This window comes from Erithacus rubecula, assembly GCF_903797595.1.
Source record: "Erithacus rubecula genome assembly, chromosome: 5".
Lineage (NCBI taxonomy): Eukaryota > Metazoa > Chordata > Aves > Passeriformes > Muscicapidae > Erithacus > Erithacus rubecula.
The window spans coordinates 23,288,055-23,309,295 of NC_136687.1; the positions used below are offsets into that span (position 1 = coordinate 23,288,055).

The 21,241-nt window shown below is 36.6% G+C and overlaps 1 protein-coding gene across 1 annotated transcript in view; it reads right to left on the reverse strand.

Annotated features, from left to right (window-relative positions):
• Positions 1 to 21,241, reverse strand: part of GABRG1 (gamma-aminobutyric acid type A receptor subunit gamma1) — a gene marked incomplete at its 5' end in the record, with an annotated part of 55,616 nt that overhangs the window by 9,435 nt on the left and 24,940 nt on the right. Inside the window, 4 exons of the mRNA XM_079307405.1 lie at positions 2,219 to 2,371; positions 2,506 to 2,643; positions 3,815 to 3,897; positions 6,659 to 6,879. Coding sequence (XP_079163531.1) covers positions 2,219 to 2,371; positions 2,506 to 2,643; positions 3,815 to 3,897; positions 6,659 to 6,879 — 595 coding nt within the window. The remainder of the gene's footprint in view (positions 1 to 2,218; positions 2,372 to 2,505; positions 2,644 to 3,814; positions 3,898 to 6,658; positions 6,880 to 21,241) is intronic.

Genomic DNA, 21,241 nt, shown 5'->3' on the forward strand with positions numbered 1-21,241 from the left:
ACACAAATAATTTGTTATTTATGTGCACACGATTATTAAAAACAAAAACAAACAACAAACAAAAAATCAAAACATGGAATCACTGGTCGCTATGGAATGTTCCTGCAGCAGGAAGGCAGTAGTGTTTTCCCAAAGTTTTCCCAAAGAAATCTTTTTTCCAAGAGTTTTCCCAAAGAAATTACATGCCTAAAAGGGCAAACAGATAACCAAAGAGTTCTTCAAGAGTGCTTTATTCCCATCGGATACTTTTGAAAATCAATTTGGCATTTCTCTGTATAGCTAAATATCTAAATATTTTTATCGCCTCAAATCTTTTTTATCGCCAGAATCTTCCAGAATCTTCCAATATATAAGAGAGAAAAAGTCTTTTCAGTGTACCAGACTCCAGCACACCTTCTGGGTGAGAGGTGGCAGCCACCATTCCCTGTACTGACTTCCATTCAGAGAGGACAAAAAGAGACACGAGTTTTTCCAGCCTTGTCTGCTATGTGAAAGGCATGGGGGGCTGTCACAGGGAGCAGAACTTCAACAGCAAAACAGCTGCTTGCCATGATAAACCTTGCTTAGTTTTGGCTTTCTTGCATTAATTTATCTTTCCATAAAATTGTGTCCATTTGGCAGGTACCCTCTTTCTCCTTCTCCAGAACATTTGCATGCAAGAAAAGTCATCCTGCAATCTGTCAGGTGATGGCATTTGTGTGTTTACAAGAAAGGAGTTCAGAGCTACCTGCAGGGAGCTGCAAATAAGATAATAAAAATGTTTGCATCTCATCTCAAGTAGATGAAGGCTAGTACTGCTGAAGTGAGTTCAACTTAACCATGACATCAGAGATCTAGGTTCATGGCACATAAAAAGTACTTTGTAAAAAGAAAAAACTGGAACAGAACTAGAAGAATACTAATAGAACACTTTTTTTCCTGTTACAGCTATTTTATTATAACTAGTCAGAATACACAATGATGTTCAATGATTAGTCAGTCAAAGAAATCTGATGAAATTTCTGCATCAAGGTCTAAAACTATCAAAAATAAATTTCACTTATTTATTCACGGTTTTTAGACTCTCTTCACTAAACTTTGCAACATTGTCAAATAACATAAAGCCTGAAACTTAGATTTTCTTCCTTTATTTTTTCATTAGGCTACTGGGCCATGCTTGTTTTTGCTTTCTTTCTCTCTTAACCCATTAATCTGGTAGGCTTGTTGGTGGTCCCAGCTTCAGTGGGAAAGGCAGTGAGTTAAAGTGTGGACTCATGCTCCTGGCAGTAAATGATCTTGTAGGGTGGGAATAGTGTGTTCACAACACTATAACTGATGAGGAAAATTAACTCACATCTCTAACTTCCTAGGATACAACTCAGCTCTTGTCCTCTCCCCCAAAGAGGTCTGCTGTCACTAGTTCTGCTATATGCATCTGTCCCTGCTAAGCTCAAAGCTGTGTCTTGTCTGCTCCCCGCACCTGTATATCAGGCTTTATGTGGGGACTACAGTTTTTCTCTAAGGCAGCACATGAATCCTGAACAGTCACACTCAGCAGACTGATGCCATGCTAAACAGGTCGGCCAAGATGACACTAACACAAATTATCTTTGTATTAGAACTTGTAACATGCTTCTTTACTGTCTGTAGTAAAAGCAGGAGGTTTTGTGAATTATAGGCTTAACTGCTTGAAGTGCAAATTTGATTGCAAATTTTCTGTCCTATCCTGGGTCTAAAAGAATAATAGAATCATTATATTAAAAACAAACAAACAACCCCTTCAAACATGAACAAACAAAAAACAACCAAAAAATCAATGCAAACAACACAAGAAAAAAAAAAAAAAAAACAAATTTAAAAAACCAAATAAAAAAATTAAACTAGATTTTCACCATTTTCCTCATGTAGTAATTACTTGATTTTTTCCATGATGCTAAGTGTCAGACTAATAATTGCCACATGACAGTCCCTGGAGATGATAAAAAAACAAAGAAGAAAATATGTATTTATGTGAACAAGAGCAGACCAAGACTTGGATTAAGATTTCCATGCTCAGCATATCTTCCTCAAACTCTGCCATGCAACTACAGCAGGATTCTCTACTCCCAGTGTTGCAGTTCAAGAGAATGACCAATGGTCACAGTCTGAAGGGGAATAAACTGTGGTTAATTACTCCCTGCTGCACATTTGTACTCTTTGGAAGTACCAGATCCTTCAAGGCTGAAAAAGACATTCTTACCCAGAGAAGTCCTTGCAGGAACTGCATCCTTATTGATCCAAAATGACACCCATGAAAGAACAACTGTGAGTATACAAGGAATGTATGTCTGAATAGTAAAATATCCCATGCGTCTGCTGAGATCAAAGAATATTGTCATAATAATATAATCACCTAAAAATTAAAAAAAAAGAAGAAGAATAAACAATATTTATATGACTTCTAATATGGTTTTTGGTTGTATCTTCATCTGTTAGTCTTGATCGAAATAGATATTGCACAAAATAAAACTTAACACTTATCCTTACCAGACAAGGTATGGGAAATTTCAGTTGTATTTCGTAGCCCTACAAATGCAAACTGATACAATCTCCAGTATTTTGGATCTGCCACTTCAACAGAGGTTTTCTTCCATTTGTATTCAATTTCATTTCTGGGATATCCATCTTGAATAAAACAAAACAAATCACATATTCAGCCATTGAATGTACCAAAGCATGTTATCTGAAGTTACTTATAAACTAAACCAGGGCTATACATAAAGTGGATCTGAGACCTGATGCACTTAAAATTTAACCACAAAATGTATGGTAAATAGCCTAGGTAAATGTAAGATCAATCAAAAACTGTGTAAATATAAATGTTTAGAAAATATCTACATGGTATTCTCAAACTCCAGTAATAAAAACTGGCTCAGAATCATCACTATTAAAACATAAATGTCATTACATTATCATTAGATGATCAGAAACAGCTTCAAAGTACAGACCCTTAATAGCAGATAATTTGATGATTTAGGGATGACCTCCTGAAAGGAGGCTGTAATAAGATGGGAGTTGGCCTCTTCTCCATGCAGCCAGCAACAGGATGAGAGGACATGGCCTCACGCTGCATCAGGGGAGGTTCATGCTGGATACCAGGAAGAATTTCTTCACTGAAAGGTTGTGAAGCATTGGAACAGGCTGCTCAGGAGTTGGTGGAGTCCCCATTCCTGGAGGTGCTCAGGAAATGGCTGGACGTGGCACTCTGTACTATGGTTTAGCTGAGAAGTTGGTGTTCAGTCCTAGGTTGGACTTGATGGCCCTGGAGCTTTTCTCCAACCTTAATGATTCTATGATTACAACAGCAGAATTCCCTTGGATTCTTTTTTTTATTTTTAACATAGCTTGCATTAAAAAATAGAGCCTGAAGGTTCATATAAAGTAACTCCCACTCAAAAGAAAAGGCATTCTTATACTGATTCAGCATTTACAGGAGCAGGTTGAAGAAGTTATATATACATATTTTTTCTTTTAAGTATACCATATTGAACTATTTCAAATCTGTCAAGTCTTGCAGGCATAAGGAAATAAAGTTTTTTCATTTCCATTAACTGGAATAGGCATTGTATTAGCCTCCTAAGTAATAACATTATCTTTAAAGTTGCAAAAAAAATGCATGCAATTCAATTCATACATTAGTGCATTAAATGCAATAAATCTAGTCAAAATATGAATGGTCAGTTCTTTCTTTTGCTGCCAGGCTTTAAAAAGTAAACATTTGCTTTCCTGATGCCAAAATATAAGTAAATTTAAAGCCTGAATGTAAAGAGGACAAAAAAAGTGTTTTGTTACGTACAGCTTGAAAACTCCAGAGGACAGGAGTGTTCATCCATAGGAAAATTATGAAGCTGAAGATAACATTCAGCATTAATTGTCAACCTAATTAGAAAAGGAAGGGGGAAAAAATAGGTTATACTCAAGACTTCAGATACTTCAGACTACATAGTGAAGAACATGCACAGAAATAAATTTTCCCAATTAATGGGTATTATGAATAGTCTCACGTGTATCAGAAAAACAACACCCAGCATTAGGACCAAAGAATGAAACAGGCACTATTATTGCATGCAACTTGAGGATCTGTGTTGTTTCAATTGGTATTTCAAGCCATTTCAAAAATTTCAATTGATTTGGGGGGACCTCTCAACCCTGTGGGAAACAGGGGATAAAATGTAGGGTCTGAAGATGGGGGTAAAAGAGGAGCTTATGATAGCTCATAAAGAAAGATTTTGTAGAACACTTTTATCAAGTCAAATTGCATTTAGCATCATTGTGTGTGGTGGCTCTACATAAGTGAAAAATCATGGGGCACATTGGATTTGCTCTATACTCATGGAAGAAGTTCTCGTACAGACTATTTGGATAGGAAAAAGTAGGCAATGTTTCTTTTTATTAAATGTCTAAGGCATTCAAATAATTCACAACTTATAAATAGTTTAGAACTGGTTTAGGACTCATAATTTTCCTAACAAAATCACTTTCTGCTTTTTAAAGTGCTATCACAGATTTCCAAGCAGTAAGTGCAAAACCAGTTCTGCTACCTTTCACTAGTAAGCCAAAGTAGGGGGCTAGACTCCAAACTGACTCTTTGCATTTGAAACACCTCCTCCTTTGTTGGCAACACTGTGTAGAAAGTCAGAATTTCTTCTAAAATCAACTTTGAAAATTGACATAATGCTCTAGTATTTGAGTGTGTGCAATGCTTACATATTAGACAAGAGGAGATGGGAAAAGACTGTGGGACATGCTGCCAGATAGTTCTTTAAGTCTTTGAACAAAGTATTTATTCTACACTAGCTTCCACTATGACCTGACCAAAGTTTTATAAGGAAAAGTGTTTTTCTTAACATACACTGTGGGAGAGAGGGAGAAAGACCCTTCCCCAAATTTTTAAGCAGAGTACTTGCATCACTATGGACATGCTTTTCAAATTTGTCAACTATGACTTATGCACTTATTGCCTTTACTTTCCATTTTCAATTTTTGGGTAGTTAAACACTCAAATAAAAGCAAACAAGCTGAGTCTTGTGTTAAAGGCACCACAACTAGATCTGGAATCACTGTTGGTGCAATGGACAGACCATGGGCTACCCTCAGAGGAGATTCACTAAGGATGATTAACATTTCCACCACATCTGCCCCCTGAATTACTGACAAGGAAGGAGTGGTGACACAGAGCAGCCCACTAACCTGGAGCAGTGTCAGATCATATTATTGTTCCTTCAATAAGCAAGGTATTAACCTCCCAATGTTGTTTTACCTTAGGTCAAATTCAGACCATATACCCACCCATACAGATGTTTCATGTTGCAGTGCTGGGTGAAAGCCTGTTCTGCTGTTCTATTACCAGATCACTGCACTTTATTTTTCATACTCTGACAGAGTAATTCTAACCTATTGCTCTGTGAGGGCTCACATGATTTTTTTGCTCATATTTGTTTCCTTCTGTTGCTTTGAATCTCTTTAGAAGAAATTTTGCATTCAAAATGAATGGACAATGGAAGGGTAAAGTCCAAGTATGACTCTACAATTGCTAATTAGAAAAAGAAAACAGAATTAGCATGTCAACAGAAGGGGCTCTCTAGAGGCTTTTATAAACACCAACTGGTATAACAAACCGTTTAAAAAGTGCCCGTTCAGGGATGTCTGTATGCTCTCAAATGATGCATACTAAGAAAAAATTCAGTGAAGAGAATCCTTGTAAATCATTCTAATTCTTCTTCCATTTGATACAGGAAAAATTTATAAATTGTTCATACAACATAGACTGCATATAAACATGGCGTAAATGATTGAGAATAAAGCAATTAAAAGTGCCACTTTTTGTTTTAAATGGATAAATAAATAAATAAACTTTTAAGAGCAAAATCATATTTATGGCATCCACTGCATGGAATACTTCTTGATCAGCTCCTGGCTTCTTACAAGATTTTTTTGGCATATTTGAAAAATATGACAGAGATGACCCTAAAATACTTTCTTGTAGACTACAGCCTTTCAAGAACTGTTTAAAAAATGTGACTCAAAAATCAGTAGAGATAGCCTTAAACTTAAAAGCAGCACAGGCATCTCCCATTTGCCAAGTAGAATTATCACCAATATGTTTGCTCATGCCTATTTTGGATTAACAGATCTATTGATTTTAATAACTTGCAAGCATAAAAATGTTAAGAAGTACATGCAGGAATGGAACCTTAGCTTCAATCAAAATTCTCATAACTTTTATTATTTGAAAAATTTAATATTTTACTTACAGAATTTAGTTTGGTGGAAATTAGATTATGAAGTATTTAGACCAAAAAAAAATTATCTGCAGTATATTAATGACACACCACCATGATATTGCATACTACACAAGATCCTTTTTATAATCTTGCAAGTACATAAATGAGACCAAAATTTGCTATCCCCTTTAGTTGTCCTTAGGCAATTATCTCTGCAGTATCTTTCAATGTCATGAATTTCACCCTTTTCATGATCAAATTATATTTTTTTTATTTTCATGTTTACTCAGCCCCTTGCAACTTCCTGTGGTCCATAACAAAAGAGATGACAGGAATTTGATTCATATTCACCATTTTCATATTCCTGGTCATAATAGGGTTTTGGGTTTTTTTCTACCCAGATAATAAAAACCCACCTTAGAGTGTATAATACTCTTCCATCACTCCAGATTCGAAGCAAGCGATTTGGCGTTGTAATCCAGTGAGCATCAGATTTCCTTGAGTTCCGGAAGAAAGTGTCTGGAATCCAAATTTTTCCAACCATGTTGCTATTAAGCATAAGCACCTTCATTGAGCTGTTAAATTTTAGACGACTGTCATACCAAGTCTGGGCAAAAATTATATCTATAGTGTATTCCTAAAAACAGAGAAACAACCAAAACTATGTTTGTGTTTACCAAAGTCTGCAAGCCAGCTGGTTGTTGACTCATATATAAATCCAAACTTCCTCTATTCTCCTTTGGATGACTGTTTGCATGGCAGCCAGCAGCCAGTGAACCAAGAATGAGAGACAAAAGTTGACACAGCCTTCTGCCCCTACCTCCTCTCCCTGACACACACTGATTACTTCAACAAGAAGATAGTTGATGGGAATGTAACTCGAGGTCCCCACACAGTGCAATTACCTCTGGGACCCTAGACAGAAAGTTAAGGGAAACCTTAGCACTTCAGGGCTATACTATGTTTGTTCAGACAGAAATTCTAATCTTTTAAGAACCAAACAAAGCAAGATTTCTATGTTTTCCCCCAAATTTTTCAAGACACAATTTAATGTTTTTTGACAAAATTCAGATTATGAAGAATTAATGACTACGTGGAAATTAAACATGACAGTTTGCAGAACTATCTGTTACCATCTGCCCTGTATGCCTACCAACATACACACAAAAGTGTATATATGATCATAATCAAGAAGGAAATTTCCCTAAAGAAAATCCACTTTAGGAAACTTCTTCTGTAATAGGAAATCAAATCCCTCTGTAGACTTATGGCCAGAAAAGAAAGGTGAAAAGCAAAATAAATCACTAAAAGCAAATCCCCTTTTATGAAGTAATTCTTGACACAGTTGAATTAGAGAGAGGTAAGGAATACAGATGCATAAAAGAATTCTGCTTTTTGAAGAATCAAGTCAGTTGTGTCTGCACTTCAGGGAAAGGGGTAATGCAGCAGCTCTGAATGGACAGGAGAATGGACAGGGGGGTTGAATGGACAGGAGAAAGTGAGGAGGAGACAGTGTTTGTGCTCTTGCTTGAGCCAAAGAGGTTAGTACTAGTTTACGGGGTCATTAAAAATGCATAGTGCAGCAAATCAACTCTGTTTTAAATAAAAGCTGAAGGCTTCATTGATTGGACTGGATTTTTTTGTTCATTTTCCTATTAAGCAATCACAGCAGCCAACTGTACAAGTTAGAGATTCCTCACTAATTTCAACAAGAGATCCCACCCATCTCTCAGGAAAGTTTGAGAAATTTGGCACATCATCCTTGAGAAGTACCATGGCAGATATTTCAGGGCTATCTCAATCTCTTTAATTTTCCCACCTCACCAGATGGGAGAAGTGCAAGTTCAGAAAACAGATATGCTAGAGGGAGGTTTTCTCTTGCTCTGTGATGTATAGAAGATGAATTACCACCTGAACTGTGGTAACTCAGTGTTTTTCAAAGGTTATGAACAACTAATGCATGAGGCAAACAGTGGAGAGACAGATAGAACAAAAAGACTTTAAAAATGCATTTTCAAGGTGACTTTGTTCTAATACTCTGCATATTTCTTGAGAGTCACCGCCATCAGAGGAAGATTCTGCAGGTCATAACAAGTCCTTGATCTTTGTTTTTTTTTTTCTATAAACAGAATTTCAGATACCTGTGAAAACCCTGGAACTGATTAACCTTAAAATTCAGCTTTCTGTGCTCATCTGTAGTGGTTACATCTGAAAATGAAAGTTCCCTTGCAGTAGTACAAAGGACAGCCCAAGGCAGTTCACAAGAGAAGTGTTTTAATGGGCTTTAATGGAACAGAATGAACGAAGATTTATGCATTTCCTTTACAGTACAAATGGGAGAAAAAAGAAAAAAAAGAAGTGAGCTAAATCGACAGACATGATGAAATGTATGAAAAATTAAGACGATCTGAGTTTGAAGGTGCTACTCTAAGCAGCTACTTCACAGTAGCAAATCCAGCCAAGCAAGAAAGCACAGCTTTTCATAGAATATCAAACATCCTAATAAATTAGAATAAAAAAAGGAAGATTATTTTAAAGACAAAAAATAAGAGAATAGCCTCAGTGGACTCAGATGTTTGTATTCTTCTACATTTCAGTATTAAATGTGCAAGTTTGTTTCCTGTTGAATCCAAACAGCAGCACTGTGCCAGCTACTAAAAACAAAACTAGTTCTATCCCAGATGAAACCAGCATGGCATGTATTAAGGGGAGTTGTTTAGAAAACTTTTGGAAAAAAAGGGAACACCAAAAAAAATCCCAAGAACAATTCTTCATGGTATACTTAAAACTGTTCAAAAATAAGGTAGTACAGAATAATTTAAGATCAGAAAGTTAGTAGCTGCTTGTTTCCAAGTGTCTTGCTGAATGTCAAAAGAAACCCAAGGGCTAGCTTCTTGTAACACACCTGAAGAGACTTGTCCTCCATTTATAAACTCACACTTCTGCACTCAGAAATATTTGCTCCCTCTCCATCTGGAATCAGCCAACTACAAACATAATTCATAATCTGTAATCTATAATCCATAATCCATAATCTGTAATCCAACCATTCATCCCACCTGAAAGACATGGATTTGCAACCTCATAGTGGGTGGCAGCAGCAGCTCACCCTGCTCTTCAGCAGGGACCCAGAGACAGTGCTCTGATTTCACCCAAGAGAAGTTACTGCACTTCTACCATCTGCCTTGGTGACATCTCTATCTACTTCTACAATTTATCTATTTTTCCTATACCTCCTATACCTGTGATCTCTTTCTTTTTGAAGGTGCATAATACATCCTGAGGTGGCACATATTCTTGACAAAATGCATCTTACATGAGATCACATTTTTAGCCCAAAATATTTCCTTCTTCTTTTTAATAAGGGTAAATCCGGATCTCTAAAATTTCTTTAAAAATTAGATTAAAAAATCACCATATTATATTTTCTGTGAGTATTTTATTTCTAAAACAAGTTTAATAAAAGCCCTATCTTTTTTTAGAGATTGCATAAACCACACAACAAAAACAACAAGATTTATTCAATATTCTTTTACTGCAACAAATTGTTTTAGCCAACTATTTTGCTTTCCTTGTTTTCTTACAAAATTCAGAATTAACACTTATCACTTCCACGCGTCTTTCATGAAGCTCACAATTTAATGCCACTTTGTGACCAGAAAAATTGGTTTTCTACTTTCTCTTTCAAATTAAACTAATGAAGAAATAGCCATGCAGAGAAAAGTGAAATCCATCCATGGCTGTGTTAGTCACAGCCATAGCAGAATGCATGCTTATTCATATTTAGCCTCACAGGGTTCAAGAACAATGGCACATACTGGCTCGTATTTGGCATTTGATTAAATTGCTGAGTAACTTTTTTTCACAGCTGGCATGAAGTGCCCACCTGCCTGATTATTTACAGATAACTTCAATCCTCCTCCATCCTTTTCCTCTAAAAGATGGTAACAAACTCCAAAGGCTGGGAACAGTTTGGCTAATCAGAGGTTACCATTAAAGGGCCAGGCAGGACACAAACTGTGACTATTGATAAACAGACTCATATCCTGAGTGGAAGCAATTTAATATATAAAAACAATTACTTCAAACAAAGCAGGAACATCTACTGAAGGGGGACAAATAGAATCTTCAATATGTTTCATTGTCATGAATGTTCAATTACAGTCAGCCTTGAAAACAGGTCAGTGGATGGCTTTGGTTTTTTGTTTTTACTGGAAAGCTGTGAAAGAAAGAGAGGCAGATATCATCTAATACAACTGTTTCTCATTACAAACTGCATCACACAAATTCTGATAGAATGTCAATAAGGATAGGAAAACATCTAGCAAATAAGAAAAAAAATATTCTTGGATATTTTTCCTGACAATCCAACAACTGATTTGATATTGCACAATAAAAGGATTGTGAAGAAGGCAAGTAATAAGTAGCAAAATTGCTGGCTGGATTATATTAAATACAACATATTTTGTTTGAGAACAGGAGAAAACAGTCTAGTCTCATGAGGCCAAACAGAAAATCAAGGAAGAGTCCCAGAATCAAACTCAGAACTAAAAAAATTGTTGCAAGCTATAGACTTACAATGCAGCAAATGGCCAGTGAATTTCCTAGAAAAATGAATAAAAACATATTCCTATCACTTCATCTTTGCTCAGAAACTTACCCATTTTTCTTCCAGATTCAAAATTTTGTGCGAAGGGCACCTAAAGGTTCTTCTAAAGGCACATCCTGAAAACTGTTTCATATGGAGCCCCTCAAAGCAGTGCAACTAACGAGTTCACTTCAGTCAGTTATTTTATTATTCTATTCAGCATTCCAATTCCTTAAACTGGAATTCAATGTCAGGGAATTTTTCAGAAAAAAAATTAAGAAGGGGAAACTTAGGAAAGCATTCTACCAGTCTATATGTTTCCAAAACAAGAGATGTGATTTAATACCAAATATCAATTTAGTATTCTGATGAAAAGATTTTAAAAACAAAAAAAGTCATAGACAAAAACCAGTAACCTCTTGTTTTGCTAAAAGGTAAGCACAAAATGAAACATTGAGCATTAGACAATTTATCTTCATTTTCCCAGGGTGCTGCCAATAAACACTTGTAACCTTTACCTTTTCCCTCACTCAAATTTCTTTTGACATCAATAAGGGGCCATAAAGTAATTTATTAAAATACTTAACCTATCCTTGATGTATAAGCACTCTTAGCAAAATGTTGAAAATGTGGTTATCCTTCTTAGTAGGTTACTTTTAAAGCCCTTTAAAGAGATTTTTTTGAGCTGCTTCAGGGCCAATGATGGTTTCAGAACATAGTGCCCATGGCTGAGACCAAAGAAAAATTAAAGTTTCTTGGTTTAGTAAACTATTTTAGTTTGTTCTCTAAAGCAATCTGAACTTACTGACCTTAGGGTGAAACCTAATAGATCCAACAAACCACAGTGCTTCTGACACATACCTGTAATATTACATTAATGATACTGCAGCCATGGAAGAGGTGAGGGCTGCAGGAAATGCAGTGAGCTGCAGTGCATAACCTCTGCTTCCAGAGTCTTTTAATGAGTCAGATTGCTATAGCTGTACAGATAATCACACTGGAGGATGCTATGAGAACATATGCACAGGATAAGTGGAAATATGGCAAATCATATCTACAGAAGGTAAGGGAGTACAGCAAGACCTACATAGTCACAATTCTGAAAAAATCTCACTCTTCACATAATTTGGCATCTGTGCTAATCTAGGCCTTATTTGGAACATGCAAATTGACAGATGCAAACAGCTATATGAATAAAAGGCAAGACTTATTTCAATGTTTTGTAGATTATGAACTATCATTAAAATCTTGCCAATAGTGAAAAGATTAGCTAGAAAAGTAACTAAAGCACTTCAGCAAAATCTATGCTTTTATTTCATCAGCTTAGATTTTGGTCATTTGAAGAGAGCATAAGAAGAGGAAGTAGATAAGTTATATACATAATCTATATACATTCTCATGGTAAAAAGTATGTAAAAAGTTTTGATTTACTTTTCAAAGAAAAATTGAGCATTTCAGTCAGTAGCTGTAATGAAGAAACATTAAACTCGAGAAAAAGCTAGAGAGGAGAACTTAGAACAAAACAAAAGCCCACAACAACAACCAGGAAAAAAAACAAAAAAAAAATGAAACAAAACATCCCAACCAACAAAAAAAAAAACCCAAACACAAAAATAAAAACAAATCAACCAATAAACATATTTAAATACATATATATCAAAAACCCAGGAATAAATGGATTAAGGATTTGGCTTAGAGATTTTCAATAGTGATTTATCAGCTCCATTGACTGTACTTTCTAAAGTAAGCAGCTACATTTACCTTCCTGTGATTAGAGACACTAGCCAAAATAGGAATCACAGGAAACTTTAACAACAAAGCCATGCATTATTCGAGCATACAAGGTTTTGTAGTTTCCCTGTATATTTAAAGGGAATACTTCAGTATTTCAAAGCAAGACTAATTTCACAGTTACTGTTTAATGTACATGGTTTTCCTGCCATGGTTCCAAATCCCAGTAATGATGGCAAACAGACTTATCTGTGGCTTGGTTTCTACTCTGCAGCTCTTGTAAAATAGATAATCCTACATGAAATACAGCATATCTATTTGGTTTTCTGGTTGAGGCAGAAAGCAGCTCCAAACATCAATCATCTGCTACACTATACAAGATATATAAGAATATGTAGAGCCATCAAGAACTTCTTAAAAAGAGTCTCTTCTTATTTACTGGTAACAAGAACATAACCTGTTGTGGAGATAAACCTCTGCAATAGAAACACTACTGTTATTCAAAAAGGCAACATCTCAATCAGCATTTTCTGCATACTGGTGAATGACACACTTCAAAATAGCCCTAGAGAAAGAGTTTTAAAAATGTATTCTCCATGGTGGTCTAAATAAGCACCCAGACGTGAAAGACTTGGTGAAATTTAAAAATCATGCAAAGCCAGAATAAAATGGAACCCAAGATCCACAGGCAGTGAAGTTGCATTCACTTATTAGCAAAAGCATATTCCATTTCTTAATAGCTACTTGGTCAGTGAGGTCACCCCTCCTGCCAAGGCAAGGATGAATCTTTCCAGGGTTCCTTTCCTGGCAAACAGCCTGGAGGTGCTGCTGCAGGAAAAGGCTTCCAGATGCTCCCCTCCCAGCAAAGTGAACTTTTTGCTGTGAGGAACCCAGTGAGGAGAAAGGCTGCCTAACTTTTAAGAGCCAATGAAGGTTTGTGGTGTCAGCACAGATCCTGAGAGCAGCCCTTGTAGGGGCCAGTGGATTACAGCAGCTCTCGCTGGTGCACGGCAGCAGAGGCAGCTGTGAAAACCTCTGTGACAAGAGCCATTGCTGAGGCCAGCCTCTATTGCAGCAAGCTGTTGTGAGCTATTGCAACAAAGCACACCCTCAGCCTCTCTTCTCCAAAGCCCACTTCCAATCCAGGCCAGCAGAACTGTCCACACAACTGGAATGCAACACGACATGTGTCCATATAGACAGATTGATAAGGAATTAATAATAAAGAACAGGTGTGTAATGTTCTTCAAAATATTTGTCTTATAGCTGACACAGAGAAAGAGGTACAGACAAAATATTAAATGTATCTTGTCTTAGCTACAGACACAAGGGGCACAACACAGCTGAAGAAGAAAGTGTTTGGAGAGGCACAGGAAGTAACAATAAAATGTACATCAGAGCAGACAAATAGTCTGTGCAGTTCTGGGATGAAAAGGAGGAGTAAAGTGCTGTTTGGGTTAGCTTTGACACTAGTCAATACCTTTACCTTTTTAATGAAGTGCTATGCAATACTTACACTAACATTACTCTTGGTTTAGTTCATCTCAGATCACAACTGAGCTATGCAGGCACTCAGTATTGCTTATACAGGATACATAACCTCTGCAAGGAGCTTATGACTTGAATTTAACATAAAAGTCAAGATTTGGAAAGCCAACAGGGGCATAATTACAGATAGCAACTTTAGCACAACACGAGCTTAATTCTTTGTGGTATTTTGTAACCTTCACAGAGAGGAAAAAATGGGAAACAAGCAAAAGGAAAAGTAAGTTTAAACAGAAACAAAATGAGAAACAATGAACTGGCTTTGCAGACATTCATAGGAAGTTTCTTTCAAGCATAAAGGCAGAGCTTGGGATAAATTGATATCAAAAGTTGAAAGTATGGGAGCAGAAACTAGCAAGATCTGAGGCAGGAAATGGCCTCTTGAGGGAAAAAAAACCACAAAAACAACTAAAAATCGCTGAGGACAGGTTTTGAAGTGCCTTGAAAGGGAAAGGGAGCAGTTTATGTGTGAGATCCAATGAACGAGAAGACAAAAGAAGAACTTGAGCAAGAGATAAATCAGTAGAAAAAGTGGAAAATTCTATCTATAGGACATCTCTAGATGATATGAGTGGAGCCAAGCTGCAACTGGAAAGGTTACAGAAATACATTAGCATAACCACAGGAATTTGGACAAGAGTTTTCATGTGACAGATTGAAAAATAAAAGAATGTAAAATCCCTTTGCATTCAGAATTTGCAAGACTAAAACTGAGACCCTACTCCTGGTTGTAAGATCCATCACATCATAGAAAGTTTTTAGATTTCTGTCTTCACAGGCACAGAATAATGATTATTCACAGCAACTGAGAGTGTGTAAGAGGTTAAAAGTTGTGAGCTTTAAAACTGTGATTCAACCATATTGAGCTAACAAAACAACTGTGATCACATATGAGTGACACAAGACAGAATTTAGACTGGACAAAAGGAGACAGAATAGCAGGCAACTGACACAAAAAGGTGGCTAAATTTGTGCATGGAACTTTACAAGAAGGAACTGAGCACAGGAGAAAAGAAGGTGATCATGGAAGACATACTGTACAAAAGCAACAAAAGAAAACCTTTAAGAAATACATCCATATCAACATTTAAATAGATCAAGTGTTAGGAACATAAGAAACTACAAGACTTTATCACAGCACACTGGCAGACTGACCATAGATAAAAAGAAAGCTTTTTCAGAATTGTTGCCTAGCCCTGTTCACGTCCACAGCTCAGCACTCCAGCAATTACTTTAACAAATTACAGAATCACAGATGAGCCCTATGCAACTACAGAGCACTTAGGTCTGAAATCTCAGGTACTTCAGAGGCAGTTTGGTTATTGCTCTGGCTGTGAATGCTATGAGTCTGAGATGAAACAAACAGGATTCCCAATCAGTGTGCTGGCACACTCTACTGAAATCAGGGGAGTGAAAAAAAAATAAACAGTAGTTGTAGTACTACTACTACTTCTATTACTATATTGATTATTATCATTACTGTAACCATGCCAGCTGCAGCTTAAGTGATGCAGTGGTAAAATACAAAACCAGCATTTCCCAAAGCATGAACTAATCTTAGATTTAAGAACCAACCACAGCACAAAAAGACTGCAGCCTTAAATAATAGCATTGCTATTATATGGCACATAGGAATTAGGCCATATTTTACAACAATGAGCAGAGATTTTCCTAGTGGCTTGTGTGGAACCTTCAGTACCTCTCCTGGCTTCATACCTATTAAGGGACAATTGGCAAACTGCAGCTGAAAACAGGAAAAAAAACTGAATGCTGTTTAAAGCTGGGACTGAAAAGATGTCTGTTCTCTGCTTTGGTTTCAGAAGGCTACAGAAAGATTTGTCAGTTGTACAGTAACTGCATTTTCCCTCACCCCTCACCATTCCCTTCAAATTGATCACAGGAATTTGGACCAACAAGGCAATTGCTATAGTGTTTCAGTATGAGCAGAATATTGCATGTATTTGGCCAATTCTCCCTCAACAAGACAAGCTTAGAGCTATTTTCCAGTAGCAGCAACTAAACTGCAAGAACCAGAGTCATCAATTAAAGCTAATCTTTCTGGAGAATAAAAAAGAGAGAGAACAATCATGAAATTGGACTTGTTAAGTATTACTCAGTTTCTAGAGATGGTAACATAAGAAATGCAGAACTTGACTTATGACTTTGAGGGGTTTGACTTTTAAGTATATTCTGTTTTCAAAGCCCCACAATGCTCAAGGCTACTGAAAAAATATTTATTCAGCTGCTGTACACGAACAGCATCCATCAATCTCAAACAGTCATCTGAGTAAGCCAATTAGCCATGATCACTTGCAGGGCTGACAGGCACCACAATGATTGGAATCTATCTTCTCTAATTGAAATAAAAGTGTACATTGGGAAAAAAAATATAATTCTAACTTCTGTCAAGGAAGATACTGTGCAATAAGGAGCAGGTACTATTCAAAGACTCATTGGTATTTTGTCCTGTCTTATGAACAAATTGATCACAGAATTCCTGCCATTTGAAAGAGAATTAAACCAATTTGCACAAAGTACATATACTTGACTTTCCAAAAATTTCTATTGCTTGCACACTGAATCCACACAACCTTTAGAAAACCTCATAAATTGTCAAATATGGTCCAAAGTGCTCCCTGATTATCTCCCCTTCAGTCAGTCTGTGTAAAGCTCACAGAGACAGTGGTTCTCCTCGAAACAGTCTTCTTCAAATATGAAAGCAATTCTAACCTCCAGGATAAGCTTCAGGTGCATTTCACAAACCATGACAAGACCTATCAAGCAGCATTCACCCAGCCCTGAAATATTACAATTATTGCAGCATTTGTGTAGCACTGATGTATTGTGTATTATTTCTCATATGGAGCTGTGTTCATTTAGACATACAGCTGTGTAGCAGACAGACAAGGAGGAAGAGACAGAGTTCATATCTTTCCTTTTAGACAATTCCTATTTTGTATTTTTTCTGTAGTGTTTGTTAAATCCTTAAATCAGTATGACATGTGAAGTCAGTGTTCATACATGTAAATTGACTAGGTATCTGCAGGATCAGGGCCTTGCTGAATCCAGCATCATTGAGTTAAATAATATTTAATATAATTCAGAAGCAGAGTATAAACTATATTGTTTTACAGAATAATGCACAGAAAGAGTATGTACCTTTAAGTACTGGATTTCAGGGTACTTTCAGGTAATGTGTCTTCAGGTCATGATTACTTATATTTTAGTGTATTTTGTGTAAATTAAATTGCATTTAAAGTAAGAGTACAAACCTTCAAACCCTCAATACAAATTTAGTGACCAGTGGAATAAGTGCAGCAAAGCACCTGGCCACAAAGAATTCTCCATAAGTACAATAATTTTGAGCAACCTGTACTATGATGCTGATCCCATTAATACCCAGATAACTTGAAAAAAATAAAAGTAAAAAATCTGCAGCTAGTTACTACAACTAGAGAGTGACTTGGAATTTAGAAACCAAAGGATACTTAAAATTCACCGCCAGCACATTCTACATAAATTCATACATGGTGCAATATGCAAGAAAAATTGTATCCTACCAATGTTCAGGTCATGCAGTCTGCCTACCAAAGTAGCATATTGCATACTCTGTAAGTATCTGATTTGCTAAATGTTTTAGCTCTCTTGTTAAAAATAAGAGTGGTAGGCTTTAAGGTATGGCTTCAACCTCTGATCAGAGTAGCATTCAATGGTTAATAAGCAAAGATTATGTTACAAAAGCTAAATTATCCACAGGAGAGAAATTCTGGAAAACAACACGAAAACTGAACTACTCTAGTGAACTGTGTCCTAAAAATTCATCCTGGAATTTTCAGATTGGGCCTTCTAACAGCAAGTTCCAATAACAAATACATAAAGGGAATACAGAGCATCATCTCATCCACAGGAAGGGAAATAAAAAATAGTAGCTGTCAAACACACTAAAATGGAAATGATATCAGAATGCTTCAAAGTGTTAAATAATGATTTAGAAACTCTTTTAAAAGCAAAGAAATTTTAAAACATCATTTTGTTTCTGTAAACCTGTATATTTATATACATATTCAGTGTTATACAGACAGATATAAACAATCTGGTAGAGCACTTTCTTTCAGTTTTTAGTCAATCAGTCACGATGTCTGTGAATCTCTATAGAAACAATCTGCTTCTTTCTATCTGTTTACTATATGAAACTTGAGTAAATATACATCAAATACAGAGAAAGTGTAAACTTATCTCTTTGCTCTTCAGTTTTGACAGAATGATCCACTTCTGTTTCTTACTTAAGGAGCTACACCTGCATTCCTTCTCAAAAAATTCCTCTCATTTGTGGTTTCAGTCTTTTATTGTCATAAGAGTTTTGACCAAACAAAAATTACAAGAAAAGGTCATCTCTTAGTTAAAGGAAGGCAGAAATATCTTGGAGGAGTGCCATGCCTCTCCTAGCCAACTGAACTGTGGACCTGAACAGCCACAAGAGCTGTGGTGAGATGTGGTTCTCCCCTGCAGAGCTTGGGGCATCAGTAGCACAAAACTTATTTATGAATATTTATGAATACACAGGGTTTGGGGGATGAGTACAGGGCAGACAAAGCTAATGAGGCCAACAGGCAGCATGGATCAACATGCATTTCTGCATGTTGACCACATACCAGATTCTTCTACTAGTGTTACCACCAAACAATTGTTTCATCTTGGCCCTAATTTGGAAATTTGGAAAGTAAAAGCCTATTCTATTTATTGTATTCAACACATAGTAAAAATAGGGTCTAGATATCCACTGCATATCTAAACTCTGTAAATAAATCCCTAGAGCACTGCAGAGCTACTGAGGATTAAGATTTTGCTCATAAAAATGCATTTAGAATCATCAAATCAAGGTTGAAAGAGAGCTGTAAGATCATCAAGTCTGACCACCAACCCAGAAATGTAGCTCCTAAACCAGTGCACCACATCACCCAGCATCTGATCTAGACACTCCTAAATACCTCCTAAAACCAGGTGGCTGCTGAGGGTGACTCCACAACATCCCCAGGCAACCTATTCCAGTGCCTGACCATCCAAACAGTGAAAAGCTTGTCACAGAAGGAGACCAGGTTGGTCAACCTGGACCTTATTTTCACAAGTCCATGTTGACTGGGCTTGATACTCTGGTAGTCCAGAATGTGCCATGTAATGGCACTCAGCTGCATTTTACATGATTGCTGCATAATGCATAGCACAGGTTAGCTCCAAAAGACAGATTCAAAAATCTTTAGACTTAGTATTATTAAGCCTAAAAACTCTACTGGTCCATCACTTGTTTAAAGTGTTTACTCAGGATGCAGATGCCTGAAGAGAACACAAGCTCTAGAAAAATGTATCTTGATCATGGGGTGACTACAGAATCTAAAATGTTTTGTAGATCTTGCTAAATAGTAAAAGCCAAAATACAACAACCCTCAAAAACAAACTCTAATGAATGTCATGCAAAGACCTCAATTATGAAACTGGAAGTTTATCAAATAGCAAGAGGAAAATAGACAAAAAACAATCTGTTTCCTCTCATAGTATGTGTTCTCTAAAGCTTTCAAACATACTTCTTTGATATGCTGCTTCAGCATCACTGTCAGAAAAAATCCCCTCTACATCATGTCATTTTGTATCGAAACTTGATAGTCAAAGAACATCATTTACCAGAGTGAATTAATGTATCAGGAAAATGAGTAATGCAATGAAGATTGGAAATCACAGAAAACGTATTCTCTTATTAAGTGATCAAATTAGGGGCTAAGGACAGCCCTTGAAATGGAAGCAAACTTTGGATTATGGGTTAAAAATCTCAAACAATATTGATTCCAGGGAAAGTGCCTTCCTAATGGAATCAGCAGCTCACATAAAAGGAGATTACAAGGTAAAATTTGGTATTATTTATTTTGCTGAGAAAGTTGTTCCCCAGAATAAAAACTTTTTTTTTTTTTTGAAACCTTAATCAAATTCTTTTCAAGTAAATGGTTTTACTTATTTTTACAAAGGTTTGGTCTCTGTACTGAGTTTAGATGCTCATACAAGCTCTTTTCTTGGAGTGTAAGTCCAGTGAAACCAATTGCCCCTCACAGTTTGCTTCCATAGTAAATTCAGAACAGGATTGAACAGAGAGAAGCAAAAGAGGAAAGACTGCAGCAGGGAGACAGACAAAAACAAAGACACCACCTATGCCAGACATGGAAGCTGGAAAATGTTTCCCACTCAGCCATTCTTATGATCTGTCACACATTTCATTATGTACAGTCCTGGCCTGAGACATGACTTCCCTGCCACAGCCCCAGGTAATGACAGCCCTAAGATGGTTAGACCATTATGCTAGAATGAAAGTCCTTTGCCACAGATCTGCATCTTTTTCCACAGTATCTAAATACCACTGGTTTTTCTTGGTTGGCTTCCTCTCAATGAAAGTCACTGTTCTCCACACAAGATCCTTAATAATAATTGAGAATTACTGCACTCTCATGAAAATGCTCAGAAGCCCTCTGCACTGGCAGACTCCAGCCTCTGAACAAAGCTCCTCTCTGCCGTGTAAATTCAGTACTGTCAGCAATTTTGTAGGGAGGAAGTAAAGGAAGTAAACTCAAAACTACCTGAGGACAAGTCCCCATCTTAGTCCTGGTCAGAAGCCATTCCAAAAGGCCATTCTAAAGCCTCCACCATTTTATACAACACACAAGCTAAAAGAACTAAGAAAATATCACATCCTCAGCTTCCTCATAAGTGCTGTTTACTTCAGTGTTGGTACTAAACAGATAGGTCAGATCTCAACAGGTGTACCACAAACTAGGAGAGATGCATTTCTTTGCTTCAAAGAAACCAGTCATATATACACACACACACTGAAAAGGACAGAAGACTAAATAGAAAAAGAAGGACAAAAGAGTTAATTTCAAATTTTGCTTTCTATGAATTTGAAGAAAAACCAAACAAACAATAGATCACTTCATTGAAAATAGTTTTGTTCACAACTGCTGTGTCAATTGTTTTGGTTTTTTTGGCTCTGAAGAGTAGCTCCAGGAAATCAAACTGTGTCAGAGATAAATCAGGTATATACAAAGATTGTGGAAGTGTTCAATGCAAACTAACACAAGGACCCAATACAATGTAC